We start from the raw sequence: 19134 nt of genomic DNA on the forward strand, positions 1-19134 counted from the left end.
AGCGGGATGCTGGGCTCCTCTCCTCCACACTGCTTAATGTCCTGTCTGGACTATCATAGCAGCTGGAGGCTGCCTTTCCCTCATTTTATCTCACTAACAAGTCACTGTTTCTTATTCCTGCATTCTTTATTACTTCATCACACAAATGGGGGGACACTGCAATGGTAGCCCAGGAAGGCTGGGGGAGGAGGGAATCAACAGGTGGGGTTGTTGCAGGGGCACCCCCTGTGAATGGCATACAGCTCATCATTTCTGCGGGATCTGACACGGAGCGGCTGTGCTCTCTGGTTCTCTGATACACTGGTTCTCTAGTACACTTGCCCCATATTCTAGGCAGGACTGATTATATTTTTAGATACCATAAAGGAGGGATTGACTCAGGGAGTCATTCCCATTTTTGTCTTTTGCGCCCCCGGCCGATCTCAGCCAGGGGCACCTATGACAGCAGCAGATGGTACAGCACAGAAGGACTGGTAACCGTCATCTCATTGCCAATTTACAATGGCATGGTAGATGGTACAGAATGGCAATTGTCCTGTTTTACTTGGCACTGGTGAGGCCTCAACTGGAGTACTGTGTCCAATTTTGGGTGTCACGCTTTAGGAAAGGTGTAGATAAATTAAGACCATAAGAATGACCCTACTGGGTCAGACCAAAAGTCCATCTGAAGGGTAGATAGTCTGGTGTAGGCTTCCAAGGGAGGCTGTGGAATCCCCATCTCTGAAGGTTTTTAAGAACAGATTGGACAAACAACTGTCAGGGATGGTCTAGGTTTACTTGGTCCTGCCTCAGCACAGAGGGCTGGACTGGATGACCTCTCAAGATGCCTTCCAGCCCTACATTTCTGGACGTTCAAGTTCAAAGAACGTTTTATTGATGTATGGAAGGCTGACAATGAATGTATCAGAACATTAATAAAATAACTACTGGTGTATTTTTAGATTGAAGAAAGGGGTGTGTTTGCGTGTGTATGTTAGTGTTACTGACCTCTAAATACTCCTGTGATGCTGGTAGACCAAGGCTACAGGTGTCAGCTCAGCACTGACAGATTCATGGCAGAAAACCAGACCAGCTCACCTGTATGTTAGTAATGTTTAAGATTAGGTGTTAGACTTGAAAGGATGTGTTTAAACTATGTGAAATCCTTATAAGTTGCTGCATGTATTAATCTTACTTGTGATGTCTGTATCCCATGTTCTAGGGTAATATGTAAGTTTTGCTTTATAACTGTAAAAATGCCTGCTCTGAACTTGTGAATGTATGCAAAAAGAATGGTTCCTCTGCCCATCAAAGACTATTCCCTGCCCACAGATGGGCCATTCTGAAACATCACAACACATAGACTGGGTGAATGGCCCCCATAGATCATTGAAGGTGCTACATGCAAGAAAGCTTGTGCTGTTAGCTTGAATTCTGGAAGAAGGAAATAACGAGGACCTGACATGAAAATTCTTCATCTCTTTTCTGTTTTGGGCTCTCACAGTCCTGGAGCTAAGAAATAAAAGTAGAGATCCCCATGGTCAACCTGAGTTAGCCCTAAAAGACATTCAGTGCTGACAGGTTACCTCTGTTACTCTTTGGAACCATAGACTGTAGCACATTTGTGTATATATGTTGCCTGCTTTAACTTGTAATTAACTCTCTCATTTCTTTTTCCTAGTTAATAAATCCTTATTTAGTTTACTATGGGATTAGCTACAAGTGTTGTTTTTGGTATGAGATCTGAGGTACAGATTGACTTGGGGTAAGTGACTGGTCTTTTGGGACTGGGAGCAACCTGAATATTTTGTGATCTTTGGTATAAGTGACCATTTATCACAAAGTCCAGCTTGCCTGAGTGGCAAGATACAGGAGTGCCCAAGGGGACTGTCTGTGACTCCATGGTAAGACTATTACAGTGCTTCAGGAGTTCACATGTGTTCCTGGGTTGGTGAAATCTATAGAACATACCATCAGTTTGGGGTGTCTGCCATGGTTTTTTCCAGTCTACCCTGAGGTTGGCACTCACAGTCATGAGTCATTCCGGACAGCATAACAACTCCGTTACATTTTTTAATTGAGGTATGGAAGTCTTTCTGGCTATATAAATTATTTTCTAGTACTACTGTAATGTCAGAAATCACAAACTTTCGTAAACATAAACTTTCAAGCAATGTCTACTTTATTAACACTACATGCCAGTCACAAGAGTCTGCAACTTACAGATGACTTTGACTTTACTAGTGACACGCACCATAACTATGTGCAAAAAGTGCAGCATACAGACTCGACACCAGTGCATCACGAATGACAGTATGTGTAATCAAAACAATTGTGTTATTTGAGCTCTTGTCCGCTGGAGTAGAGTGCAGTGGGAACTGATGAGTGGAGGGTTGGTGGCTAAAGGAAGGGGCTAGAGGGTCTGATCCCTCCCATTCTTAGGAGTTAGTAGAACTACTGCGGTGATGTCCTTGGTGCCCCCTGGTCAAAAACTTGTTCAAACAGCTGGGTAGATGTAGCATGTATTTCTGTGCATCTCCATCCTTCCTCCTCTCTAGCAACTGTTCACACCACTCTTTAGCATCCCTCATGTTTTGACTGGAGTCCTGCATGGTCTCGGAGAACTTGTCCTCATTTGAGCACTTTGTTTCATCTCTGATTGCAAACAGTTGTTCTGAAATTGTTAGTGGGATTCTCCCCAGTGAAATTGCCAATAATCAAATAGAGAACAGTTGTTAGGTTGGGTAGTGGTGGTGCTGGCAGCCCATGATAACTGTTGCAGCTACTCAGAATTTTCCACCTCGTACAGTAATTAAGTACTGGTGAACAGTGTTTGCAGCCATACTGGGGAGAAAGCATTTGCCCATATATTCTGCCTTTTTCATCAGCTTTTTCTTGCCAGTTAACATACAAGGTATGCATTTGCTAAGTGTATGGGTATATCTGCCTACATTATTGTTCATTAATTATTATCACTTGCATCTTCAAGAGTCTCTCTCTCCCAGGAATGAAATGTGTCAGCCTGAGCCATTTAAACTGTGTCTGGGGGTCCAGCTGGGTACTGAATAGTTCCTGGTTTTCAGCCAACTTGCAGTATTCTGGGTTATTGCCAGCTTCCTGCCTGATGCCAAATGCCTCACCTCATTCATTGCTGTAGCGGGTGGGGAGGTGCTGCCTTTTCCTCCTCTCCAGGACATGAAGTGTTCTCACTGGTTACATGGAGAGGTGGCAGGTGTCCTGCTGAGTGTAGCATCTAGTTTATTACAAAAAAGCACTAATAATGTGTTGATGCCAGAGCTAATATTATTCTCCTTTGGTACTTTTGTCTCCACTCTTTTTCCTTTGCATGGAATTGACTTTGAACCTAAGGCCCATTAACTTTCAATGAGTCTTATGTTCCTAAATGCCCAAGCCACTTTTGAGATTGTAACTTAGGCACTTTTGAAAATGTTATCCGATATCTTGTTCTGGAGAGTACTGGAACTAACTTGATCACAGGTATTGTAGTTCTTATATTGGCCAGTATGGAAGAATTGGCTGAGAACCTGGACATTTAGGTAATGCGGATCACAGAAGAGCATGGTACTAAGAATAGAGGATGAAAGCACTAGTATAAAGAAAATGAACTTTAAAAATAAATAATAACCCCCTGTAAGTCTATAGTTAGGATTCCATGAACACGAACTACAGTAGTTAATATCTGAAGGGATTAATGTTCAAGGCACAACAGAAAACAAATGGAAGGAAAATGGAAAGTAGTCAGATCATTATGGTTATACTAGTGGCTTTTAAAGGACTAAAATTAAAAAGGGATTTTTTTTAAGTGTGTAGCAGAAGGGAGATACTACGTGGGGTAATACAGATATGTAAAGTTAAAACTGAAAGGGCATGAATAGATTGCAGTGGGTGTCAGTTCTTATGCAATTCAATCAGCTTAATGTTCTGAAAGATTTGTGAAAATGTGCATGTAACAAATCCACTGGGCATTAAGAATCTTATTAGGAGAATTCAAATAATTTTACTTATTGAATTTGGAAGGTAAATTTTCACAAATGAGTATTTAAATTGAACGTGCAATTTGCAGGTCTCCAATAATGAATGCATTTTCCCCAGTATATTCAGCCATTTGGAACATGCGTTCCTGAACATTTTGTCACTCTTGTAGATTCTTCTTTGATAGTTCTACAATTCTTAAAGTACATATATCACTGTTAGAGGGAAAGTTGCGCTTTAAATCTCTTTAGTTTCTCTTAGTGCAACCTGTCATCAGAGAGGTGCACTCATCTTCACCCTTCTCAGGTGGAGCCATGCAGTCCTACCACCAGAGCCGGCTCCAGGGTTATTGCCGCCCCAAGCAGCACAAAAAAAAAAATAAAAAAAAATCGTGATCAGCTCTACTGCCGCTGCTTCAGTCTTCGGCGGCAATTCGGCGGCTGGTCCTTCACTCCAAGAGGGACCGGAGGACCCGCCGCCGAAGAGCCAGACATGCCGCCCCTCTCCGTTGGCCACCCCAAGCACCTGCTTGCTGGGCTGGTGCCTGGAGCTGGCCCTGCCTACCACTACCACGCTGCACTCCCCACCCCCAGTTTACCAACTGTGATAACATGACAGATCCACTTGTGCTTGGCACCTGTAAGCCCTTTTCCTCCAGGAATCTGAGCAGTGGCTGATTAAAATGACTCAGAAACAGGTTCTTCAAAACAAAGTAGTATTCACCCAAAGGTATGTAGCAAGCAGAGAAAAGGGATAAACCCAACGCCTGGGTCTTACCTAAACTTTATTCCTTTGCAAGTTTTAATTGCGAGGAAAGAATATAGACATCCTTACCCTTGAACTGGGAGAAACAAACACCTCTGCAGAACTCTCTCAGAGAGACTCACCTCCAGTTGCAGCTGCCCATTTGCCCCCTTTCCTTTTTTTGGGTCAGGGTCTTTAACCTGAAGCCTGGCAGCTGGCCATTTACCAATTAATAGGCCCTCCCCCATTGTTCCGTTAATGACCCTTGGTATTCTTTCTGGGGATACCTTATCTTTGTCATTGTTTTGATTTGTTTTCTGTGTGTATACCCCTATCAGCTTCCTTTGATTTATCTCCAAGCCAGTAAATTGAGGTGCATATATTTATAAAATATACAGATGCCTCCCTCATTCTCCATAACATTCAATATTCGTTATTTGCAATGTATTTGTATTGCGTATTACTGTATTTGTTATGTTCATTTTGGACACACAAGGCCCATCATCTGGCGGCAACGCAGCAAAACAAAAGATTATGGAAGGACCAAAATGCCCATATTGATTTTTCTGCTCACATTCAAGTCCAGAGAGGACCATACTACTTAAAGTTATACAAGGTGTACAAAATATTTGTCCTTGAGTTACTTTCAATGCTTAAAATATTATCTGAGACAAAACATTGTATAGGTAAAGAGTCAAAGGACATAAATATAAATTTATGAAGACAAGTTATTACCACTGAATTGTGTATAGATCTGTACCCTAAAAGATGAGAATACTACATCATCATACAACAGCAAATTGGAGCCTTTGTCTTTAAGAGGAAAATGATTATTGATTCAGATTGAGGTTTTTATGTTGCTAAGTGAAACCATTCTTTGTTACAGAACTCTTTCATACAGTGATAATGGGGCTAAGGTTGGGAGCATTTTAACTCTTGACATTCCTGATATTTGTATATTTAAATTGCAAACATTAATGATGCCCCAATGTAGTTTTTGTATCAGTGTAATATTTCTGCATCAGTCTCCTCATTCTGTTTGCTTTTCTTGTCACAGAATTCAGTAATTCTGCTGTATTATGGATATTTAAAAAGATGTATAACTAAGGTTCTCTGTTAAAGTACCTCACTCCAGCAATAGTGTTGCACTGGTCACTTCAGTAAACCTAACATTAAGGGCCAGATTTTCAGTCAGTTGTAGGGTTGTACAATTGTGTATACCTGCGATTTGTAACCTTGCAAATTCCCGACTTCTTAGACCACACAAATAGGAATGCATAAACTAGGGATTTGAATAGGTATATGAGAGAATATTCTAAAATAAGCCGAAACCTCACTGGGATATATGATCCTGGCTGCAAGTGCTAGTTGGAATGTGTCTAAGTAGTTAGTAGTAAAATAGCAGCTGGTATGCTTTTTGTGAATGAAGTCTTATATATTCTGTTAGAATGCATTCAAGCTATACAAGGCAAAATGCCCACACTTGCTTGGCACACACTAATTAGCAGATGGGTGCCAGGTGAATTTCTGCTAACGTATTCACTAATTTTTTTAAAATACAAATATGCAAATTAAATGTTTTGGTTTATATGTGTGTACCATTGTCAATCTATGATTGGAGTGATACAAATATTTGTAGTTTTTTTTTTTTTTTGGTCCTCTAGTGGCTAACATGAAAAGTTCTACCACCTGAGCTCCCAAGTGTACAGGAACTCCTCACTTAAAGTCGTCCTGGTTAACATTGTTTCGTTGTTACGTTGCTGATCAATTAGAGAACATGCTCACTTAAACTTGTACAGTGTTCTCTTATAATGTCATTTGGCAGCCGCCTGCTTTGTCCACTGCTTGCAAAAAGAGCAGCCCGTTGGAGCTAGCTGGTGGGGGTTTGGAACCAGGGTGGACCGGCAGCCCCGCATCAGCTCCCCACTCCCTTAAGTTCCTGTGGGCAGCTGCCCAGCAGGCTATCAATTGCCAGCAGTTCAGCTCTCCCTCCCCCCACTGCGATGTGCTGCTCCTGCCCTCTGCCTTGGAGCTGCTCCCTGGAGCCTCCTGCTTGCTGTGCAAGGGGAGGGGGAAGAGAGGGGCTAATATCAGAGTGTTCCCCTTACCCCTGCTCCTGCCCCCTGCTTATCTCATTTCCATAGAGCTGGGGGGAGACCACCACAGGGATCAGGACGGAGGGAGGGAGCGTGCTGGTGGGCAGCTGCTGTCTCAACTTCCTGGTCTACTTAAAAAGACAATCTACTTAGAGTGGTTCAGCATACTTAAAGGGGCAATGCACCTCTCTCTCTCTCACTCACACACACACACACACACACACACACACACACACACACACACACACACACGTCTGTGTCTGTCTGCCATGCTGTCTCCCCCTCTCTCCAGTCGTGCTTCCTTGTAGAGTATGAGGCTACATTAACAACGTGTTAAACCTTGATGGCTCAGCCAAGTTCTAGTTCATCATTTAGCAGTAAGGCATTCCCTGGGAAATATCCCTCTCTCTTCCACCCTCCAACTTCACCACCTCAACCAAGCTTCACAATCATCATTGCTATGTACAGTATTAAATTGTTTAAAACTGTGTGTGTGTGTGTGTGCGCGCGCGCACACAAACACGATATAAAATCTTTTGTCTGGTGAAAAAAAATTTCCCTGGAACCTAACCCCCCATATTTACATTAATTCTTATGGGGAAATTGGATTAGCTTAACATTGTTTCGCTTAAAGTCATATTTTTCAAGAACATAACTACAGCGTTAAGTGAGGAGTTACTGTATTGGATTTTGTGGAACTTTCCACATTTGAGTAGAATTGGGCTGGTAATTCTTCTGCATTGCCAGAGCAGATAATATTCTGCATCTGTGTGAGAGAGAGGGGCTCCATCCATATAGGAAGCCTAGGTGGCGGTCTGTGGCACATATGACAACTTCCTGCCATATCTTTGGGTGACCTTATTGAATAAAGTTTAAGTATCTTTGGGGTCCATTGTATGAAATCAATGGTGATTGTGTTCTACTCCTTGGGGGCAGGCTGCCACAGCCCCTCCAGGAAACAAAATAATGGATGGTGGTGAAGATTATAATACCCCCCCCCCCCGAAAGATACCACCTCCCAGTAAGGCTCACATATATTAGTTCAAACTGGATTATTCAGAGACCAAGAGACAAAGGCAAATTTTTTGGATAAATAGCCTGAGTTTACACTGTCTTGGGGCTCCTCTTCTTGAGCCAACTTTCTGTCCAAGGGATGTCCCAACCCTGGAGGAAGAGTTGGAATGACTTTCACCCGCTTGAGCCCCATAATCCTGCATAGTTTCTTGTGAGCTTTTAGCATGCATATAGAAATGTTTGTTGGGTTTTTAAATATATTTTCTCTGTAATGCTTTTATCGGAAGAATAAAAGTGCTTGCTTAGAAAGAGCCATGTGGTAACTTGTAACTGCTAGTAACACGCTAGTCATAGCTCTTGAAGAGACTGCAAAGTACACTTGCTGGCCTTTTAGGCAGACTGGCTTGCTGGAGATATCACAGTAGATGGCAGAGGACTGTGCAGCCTTCACACCTCTCTTCAGAAAGGAGTGGAACAAGGGTCCCTAGCCAAAGACAGGTGATGGCTGGAAACTTGGAGTAGACCATGAACGGAGGAATACAGGTGCAGTTACTGTGAAACTAATACTGTCCACTAAACTTTGAGCCAGGAACTGTGATTTCTGTTCTTATCTCTGTTGACTGACTGACTCATTTTATAGTTCTGTGCACTGCATAACCCTTATTGACCAAGACCTCATATCAAACCCTAGGAGACAATCACGTATTGGATTTTAAAAAGCTGATTTGGGGGATAGGACCCAGGTCTTTCAGACATACCTCAGCTTATCTGCTCAGCCACCCTTCCTTTCAGAATTAATATAATTCTGTGGGTTTTGTTTAGCTGTTTCTAACCACTAGACCACAATCCTCTCCCAACACCAGAGATAGGACCCAGGATTCCTTATCGCCAATATTCTACTTCTGTCTAGTTAATGCGTAACTCACTGCCAGATTGTGTCCAGTTATCTTTCAGTAGGGTGGCCGGACAGCAAGTGTAGGATGTAATAGGTGCCTATATAAGAAAAAGACCCCCAAAATGGGACTGTCCCTATAAAATTGGGACATCTGGTCACCCTGTTTTTCAGTGACTGGTCCAATTAGCAATTACTCCTGTGATTGGCAGAAAAAGGTTGCCCCTTCCCTCCCTTTTTTGTTGCTTCTTGATGCAGTAAGAATGTTTGAGAAAGGTGTGTTTCCGCAAAAATGCCCCATTTCCCTGTAGCTGACAAACTTAATCATAGAATTTTACCAGTATGTGAGTCTGAGCAGAATTTTATTCCAGCTCATGCATCATTATCCAAACTGTTAAGACATCTGGAGTCGGTGTGGTATTTAACCACTAGTGATGCAAACCAGAAAGAACATAGGTTAACTTTATTGATTTGGATTAAATAGTTTGAAAATAAACAAAAACCCCAGGCATAACTTTTCCTCTTTTAGGAAAGGAACACTTATTTGTCCAATATTAGGCAGGATTTTCAAAAGTACCTGGGTGATTTAGAAGCATGAGTTCCACTGAAAGTTATGTAGATGCTATTGAAAAATCCCACTCAGTGTATTTTGAAAGCTTTTTTTTGAAGATGCTCAGAAACCATGGGGATAGGTTCAGTGCAAGAACCTAAACAGAGTAGAACATGGTGAATATTCAGACCTGACAATTATGGAGGGAGGGGGAATCTTTGTATGTGTAGACTAAGTAAATTGAATCTGGAAGACAAAGATTTAGGCATGGAATACTACTGTCACTTTTTTAATACTTCGTTAATTTTCCAGTGAAGTCGAACTACACTTCAAACCAGTAGCTTTACTGTTCTTCCCATTGCTACCCCTTTTGTTAAGTGATTTCTGTATTAATTAGTTGATGCTGCCTTTTTTTCCTGTGAAATTCAAAACAAGTAAACTTTTTTTTTTCTCCCAGGATTCATTTGTGATGTTCTGATGTGCTGTTGAAAGGAAAAGAACAGAGTCTGTTACACACTGACACTTCAAAACGCTCCTGCTAATGTATTTTCAAACTCATTGAATTATCATAGAAATTCATCATGGGAGGAGCTGTGAGTGCTGGGGAAGACAATGATGATTTAATTGATAACTTGAAAGAAGCTCAGTATATTCGCACTGAGAGAGTGGAGCAAGCCTTCAGAGCAATTGACCGTGGTGATTATTATCTAGAAGGATACAGGGACAATGCTTATAAAGACTTGGCTTGGAAGCATGGAAATATACACTTATCAGCACCGTGCATTTATTCTGAAGTCATGGAGGCATTGAAACTTCAACCAGGATTATCTTTTCTGAATCTGGGTAGCGGAACCGGATATTTGAGTACAATGGTGGGATTAATATTAGGTAATTTCTTTTTTATTTTAAACATATATGAAATGTCGGTTACTGAATACAGATTCTTAGATTAACATGTCAGCATTTTTGCCAGGGTTTTGTGATTTAATGTGTTATAGTTTTAAGTGAGATAATAAAAAAGCATAGAGTTAGGAATTTGGAACGTGCTTTCAGAATATTGTGAAATATTTAAGAGCTGCTAGCTAATTCTTAGAAAAACTGTTATTGAAAAACATTTTTTAAGAATTGCATTTTAATGAAAACAATATTTTTGCTGCTTACACCTCATCCACAGATTAACCTTCTGTAGTCACCTGAAGCTGCAAGCCTCTTTGACACCACCATAATTACCACAGAAGTAAAATGTTGAGTCACAAAGAATATTATGATTTTCAACAGGGAGTATGGAAACAATTATTTCTAAATTTTTCTGCAGTTTTTAAGTTCACTAAGGACTCGTAAAGATTGTTGCTCACATAGAAGGCAAGAAATGTATATGCTTAGGACACAAAGTAAGCTGCTCTTCACAAAATAACCTAGATTAAATAACAGCATTAGTAAATTTTATGGCAGATATTCACTGCTTAAGACTGGGGTTTTTTTAAGCGAAGTTAGCTGTGTAGTTTACTATTCATCCTCTCAACTGTACTTAAATAAGGCTGTGCTACCAGCTGAAAAGAGAGTGTGGTATGTTGTTGCTAACTGAATTTCATTTTAAAACTATACCGTACAGAGCAGAAAATGTACATTAAAATGTATTTGTTTTCAAAATGAAAGAAACTAAGCTTTAGTGCTGATTTTTATAAGTATCCTCAGATGTTTTCTACCTAGTGTAATAAATTTGCATTACATAACAGAATTTCATTTATTTTGATAGTGGGATGTAAATGTTACAGCCACATTTTTCTTCCACTAAATAAATATTTGCATCTCTCAGTATTGTTTTCTAGTTAAGGAAGCACCACTTTCACTGCTACAACACTCTCACAAAATGTATACTTTTTCCAGTATATGGAGTTCTTGAAGTCTTGGATTACTCATTTTTACAAATAGAGATAATGGAGAGCAGAAAACCATTAAGGGAAGCAGATACTATTCTGAATGGAAGGAGAATGTGTAACAGATTTAATTTGTCAATTCACTTCCAGGAGGTGTAGGATTCCTTCCAGTTTAATGTAAACAAAAGTCAGACCTGATTCAGTGCTCCCTCTTGTGGAAACAGCGATTCGTTTCCTTACCCAATACAATATAGTAAGCAGTAATGCTTCTGGGGAAATATTCATTCATAGGTATAAACTCAAAATTCCAGTACATGCTGCTTAAAGAATTATAGTATTTCACTTTGTTCATGTAACGTACTATACCTCTTGTGCTAGCTCTCTGTTTATGAGCTTGGGGAGTTTTATCTCCATGGGAGATGATAAATATAGGCAATTTTGTATGAGTTCTTCCCCAGTAGCTGTTAAAGTATAAATATAATATGATTAGAGGCTACTTTCTCTTTTGTTTGCTATTAGCCCTGTGTGCAGGACCATAAATATTTCCCCAGATGATATCAGGAGTGAAGATAATGAAATAAAGCCCTTTGTCTTAATATTTATTTGTTTTATTTGGCTAGGGGTGCTCTGCACCTGCTTCTCTATATGAGGTTGTATTTATCTTATCTAGCTAATCTCTGTGGGGTCAGGGGTGTATGATGTGTGCTGCCTGGCCTACTGTCTCCTCACCCAGCACAGTTCTGATTCTGAAGAATGACCTGTGCAGGTTTCCAGAAAGTGAATGAAAAGAACTAAGTAGTGAAAGTGACTAATTTCTCCCCACCTTTTCACATGAGGGGTGAGACCTGCAACAGAGGGCCTTCTAACTGTATGAATCAGCAGACACAACCTGCTCTGCAGTTCTTAAACCAGCGTGGTTAGTCAGATTTATAGCAATATTTGAACAAAATATTTTTGAAAAGGAAAGTTTATTTTACTGGTTTTAATAAAGCCAGCCCCTTCATGGAAAATGGAACCTTTACACCTTCTCAAAATGGAGCCTATTGTTTCAATTTGTACTGTATCGGGTTAGTGTTAGGAAGCTGAAGATCGTTTGTCAATGGTTGGGTATCTGATGGTTCAGTATAGGGTGGGAGTAGTAGTGTATACCATATTGATGAATGTTAATGTGACGCTAAATTAATTTGCGGGTGACTTCAAAATGAGGAATATTTAAAATACAAAGGTCTATATAACTTGCTACAGTAGTCAGAGATTAAGTTTAATATAAACAGAAGGAAGATAATACACACAGAAAGCGTAGTTTACATAATTTTAATGATCAGTACAGACGAATCCTTTGATTTCAGTAATTGAGTATTACAAGATATTAGAACTGCAAACACTTTTCCAAGACTTGATAATGGGTGGTAGATAATTGATGAGGTTAGTATAATCACATTGTGCAGGAAATTAATGTTACTCCAGGAAGTAACACAAAAGTTAGGGTAGTGTCAGTTTTTAGGAATTGGTAAGACCATTCTGGAATAGCATATACGGTCATATCCTCAAATTGGAAAAGCTAATGAGAATAATGGCACCACCTCTGTTTTGTTCAATATAACACATACATACATTTCAGTATTGCTATCATTATACTCCATATTTTGGATAGTCATGTTGCTGCAGAAACTAATTGCTGTCTCGTAACACGTTGATCATGAAAAGTTCTAGTATTACACACAAATGTTCCTCATTACTCTGACAGACACAAAACTCAAAAAATGTGTTTGATATTCTTCGTGATTGTCTTGAAAAGTGGTAAAAATTAATCTGTTTGGAAATTTGCATGAATTTTGGAACAGATGGGCGATAACTGTAATTGAAAACAGCTAAGTGCAGCAAAAATACTAGACACATGAAAATAATGTAGGAGGTTATGTTAGGGGAATGTGAATTCATTTATAGTAAATTATATTTGAAAACCTGCTGTGATTCCCAGGAATGATTTTCTAAAATATTCTGTTTTGAAAACACTGATGCCTGTTCATTTTTTGCAAGAATGCTTGCTAGCTACTTCTAATTACTAGTCAGAAACTTTTTTGTTAGAATGATATTCTGATGAAGAATACCCTCTTTCTATGGGAAAATTTCAGTTTTGCAGAAGAAGTTTCATTTTTCCATTGGGAAAATCAGAATGCCAGCTGCCAGTCTGGAAGGTGTTTGTCAATTTCACTTTCTGCTGGTCCAAAGCGCTCTGCTGGAAGGGCTGAGCAGGAAGCAGGGTTGGGGAGTGAGGGCTGGTGGAGTGGCTGGGCTCTCTGCCTCCCAGGCAATGGGGCTGAAAGGCGGTTTTCTTACAAGAAGATGAAAAACCTTTTATTTTTGTTTTCCTAAAATAGAATATTTTTTGAAATGCCTTCACATACAAATTTCATAGTGTGTGTGTGTATGTATGTGTGTGTGTGTGTGTGTGTGTGTGTGTGTATATATATATATATATATATATATATATATATATATATATATATATATGAAATTTGGTGTGTGAAGGCATTTCAAAATATATATATTGCATTTTGTCCTGGCTCAAGTTAAATTTATTTTTAAAAATACTGAAAATGTTTACAGGAAGGGATTTCACATTTTACAGCCAGCTTTACTAGTAATGCAAGAGACAGAAAAGGGAAGCAATGAGCTAAGTTAATAAAGGAGGTATGCATACCAACAGGACACCTTTCAATGCTGTGAAAGCAGGTATCTCCCCTGTGGAGCACTCTGCCTCCTGTAAGTCTGCCAGCAGGAAAGCTTTATGAGCAATGCATGTAACAACCTCTTTTGGATCCACTTTGTTTATGGTGTATAAGATGTTCTAATTTCTTACTAAGAATTACAGATGTTTAGCATATTGTGGTGATGTTGCAACATTAGGTCACGCTTACTAGGAGTATATGAAAGTTTTTGGGTTTTTTTCCATAAATGACAGGCTTTGCTGCAAATCTGCTATTTATTTTTATCCAGGGTACTTAAACATCAGAAATACTTCTATATTTTTTTTCTTTAAATGCTCAAAATACCTCTGTTCTGGAGAAAAAAATCCTTATGAATTTCCCTGGATGAATAAATTTTGTTACTGAAATAATAATTTGAGGATGCTTCTTATATTAGATAATTAAGTGTTGGGCTAAATAATTCTAAAACTAAAGGCTTGGGGAATAGTGATTACTGAATTAATAGAATGCAACCTCTACTTGCTGTTTGGTTGAAATGTGCTTTTCCTCTTCTCTACATGGCTACTAAAATCTCTGTTCTGTGGGCTGCCTATTACATACTGAATTCCTACCTCTCTATGCCCACAACAAACATGGCCACCTCTTTAGCTGGCAACCCGTCTAACTCTAGTCTTAATGTCTCTCCTTGCACCTCCCTACTTTAGAATAGTCGACTTAGCCCTTTTACCACAAACTGAAATTCATTTTCAAGCTGTTTGTTAAAAACATATGATTACTAAACGAGTTGAAAGGGTAAGGAGTTGGGTTAGAAGTGAATGTGGTGGACATGTCAGTGGGATTAATCTGAATAGAGATCTGCACCAACACTTTACTGTTGTAGATCAATACTTGTATAGCACTTTAGTAAATTTCTATGGTCCAGTTGGCTGAAGGCTGATACCCCATAAGGATTCAGGAAATTGCATAATTGAGAAATGTGTATAATTATGGGTATAGATATGCACATACTATGCTGAATCTCTGCCATCATTGGTTGAGATGATTCCACTTCAGTATAATATGCTTTAAATTTACCAACTTTTAATCCTTCTACAAACAAATACATTATAACTATCAACACCTGCTGTCTTTAAAAAATTGTGCCACTCTAAAGTCTAATTAAAAGGCTAAGAAAAGATCAGACTTACTGCCTTATGAACTTTCTCTTATGAAGGCTAATAGGAAAAATGTACTTGTGCTTTCTTGGCGTTAGTGAAGTCATGTTATAACAGGAAATAGGGAGCCAGAACTCCTGGGTTGTACTCCTGGCTTTTTCACTGGCTCACTAAATAATCATGTGCCTTAGTTTACCCATCTGTAAAAAGTATAAAAATATCCCTTTTTGTAGGGGTGTTGGAGGGCTTAATCAAATGTTAATAAAAGCACTGTGATACCATTAGATGAAAGGTGTTACACCAGTGCATAAAACAGTACTTATAAAAACACTTTTTTTAATTACAGGCCCTTTTGGAATAAATCATGGAATAGAGCTTCATTCAGATGTGGTAGAATATGCCAAGGAAAAATTGGAGAGCTTCATAAAAAATAGTGATAGCTTTGATAAGTAAGTATCTCACTTATCCAGTTCATTTTGCAACCAGAAATGTTTGGATTTTTTTTTACTGAGGTACAATATTAAGGAATAAATGACATTTTGCAAATTTTAACATCTTGTTAATGTTCATTATTGGAAATCATATTTGACGTTTGTTGGACATATTTAAAGTGAGGTAAGTGGAAGTTAAAAAATACAGATTTTGTTTTTGTTTTTTAAAGTAGGGAACATCTTTGAGTGCCAAAATCTATCCTCCTGCCTTTTTGCCATAAACACACTCAATTATGCTGTGTTCTTATGCAGCTTCTTTTGTGTGCAGATCTGGAATAAATGTATAAGTATAACAACTCAGATTAATATTAACAGTCTGAGGTGTCACTGTGCCTAGATATTACTGAATATGAACATACAGCATGTAACCTAGCAGTGTTGGTTAGAGCACGCAGATGAATGAAAGAGACACAGGGATGGATTTAAGCAGCTGGCATCAACATTTAACAATGGGGAGTGGCATTATACACCATCCCCTTTTCACGTACCAGGTATTTAATTGGGTCCAGTGGAGAATTACAGGGCTTCCATCATATAACCAGTGACTCGGGATAGCCACTCTTCAGACTTACCCCTTGGATTTACCTCACTCTTGAATCCTCTCACTTTTCCCTCTCAGGCCTTGTCTACACTACAAGACTATTTCGAATCAACTTAGTTCGAATTTGTGGATTCGACCTTATGAAGTCGAATTTGTGTATCCATACTAAATACACTAATTCAAATTTCTGAGTCCACATTCACGGGGCCAGCGTCGACTTTGGAAGCGGTGCACTGTGGGAAGCTATCCCACAGTTCCCGCAGTCCCCGCTGCCCATTGGAATGCTGGGTAGAGCCCCCAATGCCTGCTGGGGGGAGAAATGTGTCGAGGGTGGTTTTGGGTAAGTGTCGTCATTGAACCGTCAATCACAACCTCCCTCCCTCCCTCCTTGAAAGCGCCTGCGGGCAATCTGTTCGTGCACTTTTCTGGTCAGTGACAGCGCGGACGTCACAGCACTGCAAGCATGGAGCCCGCTGCGATCATCGCCGTTTTCTCCTCCTCGCACTTTATCGTCCACCTCTTCCACAGTCAGCTGCTGAGAAATTGGGCTACTTTTCAATGGTGCTGCAAGCACTGGGGGACCATAGGGGACGTTTTACAAACATCAACGTCGGGTGGCCGGGCAAGGTTCATGATGCGTGTGTTTTCAGGAACTGTGGGCTGCTCAGACGCCTGCAGGAAGGTAGTTTCTTCTCGGACCACGAAATAACTGTTGTGGATGTGCAGATGCCTATAGTCATCCTCGGGGACCCAGCCTGCCCGCTAATGCACTTGCTCATGAAGCCCTATACAGGCGCCTGGGACAGCGACAAGGAACTCTTCAAATACCAGCAAGCAGCGTGAACTGTGACTGTTCAGTTTCTTTACAGAGAAGCTGAACCTGCCCCTGTTTCTTTACCCAGTTACTGTTGACTCTCCTCTTCGGTTACATACCCCGTTCACCCCGTTACCCCCACTTCCAGCAAACGTGTAAAAATAAAATACATGTCCCATTATTACTTAACAAAGGTTTCTTTATTCATGACTTTTCGTGAAAGGGTTGAAACTGGGACGCAGGCTGTGCTGGGTAGGGTGTGCGGTGATGTAAAGACCGCCTCTAAACTCAAGGAATGACAGGCTCCTGCTCCTAGAGCGGTCCGCAGTGCCGGAATGCTTCTTTCAACGGAGCCTGCCATCCCTCTTTATGGAATTCTGTGTGCGGGCGGATATGTGACCTTGTGGTGGAGGAGGACGGATACATATTCCTCAGCTGCGTGACTCTGTGGTCCAGGACAAGGACCGCTGTATAAGATCTGTAACCGCCCTCCCCTGCTGCAAAGTCACATCTCCCCCGCCCACACAGATCCTGGAAACCACCTCCAAAAACCGACCAGGTTGCCTACTGACTGCACCGTGTGTGTGACCCGCTGCTGATCCTGCCCCCGTGTCTGTACCCTGGGAAAGGTGACTGTCCTATGCAATTAACCACCCCCTTCCCCATGCCCCCCATTCGAACACAGTCTTCTTTGAAAAAACATAACGGAAACAGTAATTAACAGCAAATCATTTTTATTAATTAAATAGACAGTTAGGGGATGGGACTGGGATTGGGACTACTGTGAGTCTGGAAGTGAAGGACTTCGGCAAATGTAGGGTATGAGAGCTTTTGGGTACTTGAGCACTGTGCTGTGGTGCAGTGACAGTATTCACGTCCCCGGCCGCCCCTCCTCCTGATTATTTTCGGTGAGGGGGGTATGGAACTTTGTGGCGGGGGAGGGCGGTTGCAGATACACTGCAGGGGCTCTGTCCTCCTGCGGTCCTGCAGAACATCCACAAGGCGCCTGAGCGTGTCCATTTGCTCCCTCACTAGTCCAAGCATTGTTTCAGTCGCCTGCTTGTCTTCCTCACGCCACCTCTCCTCCCGTTCGCTGTGTGAGCGCTGGCCCAGAGAGACGGTCTCCCTCCACTGGCTCTGCTGGTCCGCCTCTGCTACGTAGCAGCCCATACGTTCCTCGAACATCTTGTCCCTTGTCTTTTTCTTTCGCCGCCTAATCTTCGCCAGCCTCTGCGAGGGGGATGCTGTGGCAGGTCTGGAGACATTGGAAGCTGTGAGATGGGAAACAGGGAGTGAATTCCTTGCAAAGATACATTTTTGCGAACAATTAACTGAGTCTAGGCTGTCTCTGTGAATTCTGGGTTGAGACCCCTGTGCCTGCTGGGGCAGAAATCATTTTCGCAGTGGATTCTGGGTAAATGTCGCCAGCCATTCCTTCCTCCGGGAAAGCAACGGCAGACAATCATTTCTAGCCCGTTTTCCCAGAATTGCCCTGGCATACGCCATAGCGTGGCAACCATGGACACTGTTTTGCCTTTTGAGTATGTCACCGTATGTGTACTAGATGCCGCTGACAGAGGCGGGCCAGCAGCGCTACACAGCAGCATGCTTTTGCTTTTGCATGACAGCAGAGATGGTTACCAGCCATATTGTACCATCAACCATACCATAAATTGGTAATAAGATGGTAATAAGATGGGCATGGTTACCTGTCCTTTTGCACTGCCCCATTTGGGGCTGTCATAAGTGCCCCTGGCCGAGCAGCCAGGGGCGCAAAAGCAAAAATTGGGAATGACTCCCTGAGTCAATCCCTCCTTCTTGGTATCTAAAAATAGAATCAGTCCTGCCTAGATTATGGGCAAGTGTACTAGAGAACCAGTGTATCATAGAACCAGAGAGCACAGCTGCTCTGTGTCCGATCCTGCATAAATTATGAGCTGTATGCTATTCACAGGGGGTGCTCCTGCAACAACACCACCTGTTCATTCCGTTCTTACCCCAGCCTTCCTGGGCTACCATACCATTGTCCCCCCACTTGTGTGGTGAAGTAATAAAGAATGCAGGAATAAGACACAGTGACTTGTTTGTGAGAAATGAGTGGAAGGAAGCCTCCAGCTGCAATGATAGTCCAGGCAGGACATTAAGGAGTGTGGATGAAGGAGCCCATCATCCCTCTGCTAGTCCAGGGGCAATCGAATCTTTTATTTACAATGAAGGGTGGGGGCTGATGGAGCTCAGCCCCCTGTTGCAATGATGAGGACGGTTACCAGCCATATTG

The 19134-nt window shown here is 41.2% G+C and overlaps 1 protein-coding gene across 6 annotated transcripts in view; it reads left to right on the forward strand.

Moving 5' to 3' along the window:
• Positions 1-19134, forward strand: part of PCMTD1 (protein-L-isoaspartate (D-aspartate) O-methyltransferase domain containing 1) — a 95521-nt gene that overhangs the window by 40456 nt on the left and 35931 nt on the right. For 3 of the 6 annotated variants that reach the window (XM_045005254.1, XM_045005253.1, XM_045005256.1), the window contains 2 exons: positions 9726-10156; positions 15357-15459. The exons of 2 other annotated variants lie outside the window; for them this stretch is intronic. In XM_045005254.1, coding sequence (XP_044861189.1) covers positions 9850-10156; positions 15357-15459 — 410 coding nt within the window. In that variant the 5' untranslated portion in view covers positions 9726-9849. Of the gene's footprint in view, positions 1-8252; positions 8370-9725; positions 10157-15356; positions 15460-19134 lie in introns of those variants that run through there. One more of the 6 variants, XM_045005255.1, reaches the window with a different exon arrangement.

This window comes from Mauremys mutica, chromosome 2 (genome assembly GCF_020497125.1).
Source record: "Mauremys mutica isolate MM-2020 ecotype Southern chromosome 2, ASM2049712v1, whole genome shotgun sequence".
Taxonomy (NCBI): domain Eukaryota; kingdom Metazoa; phylum Chordata; order Testudines; family Geoemydidae; genus Mauremys; species Mauremys mutica.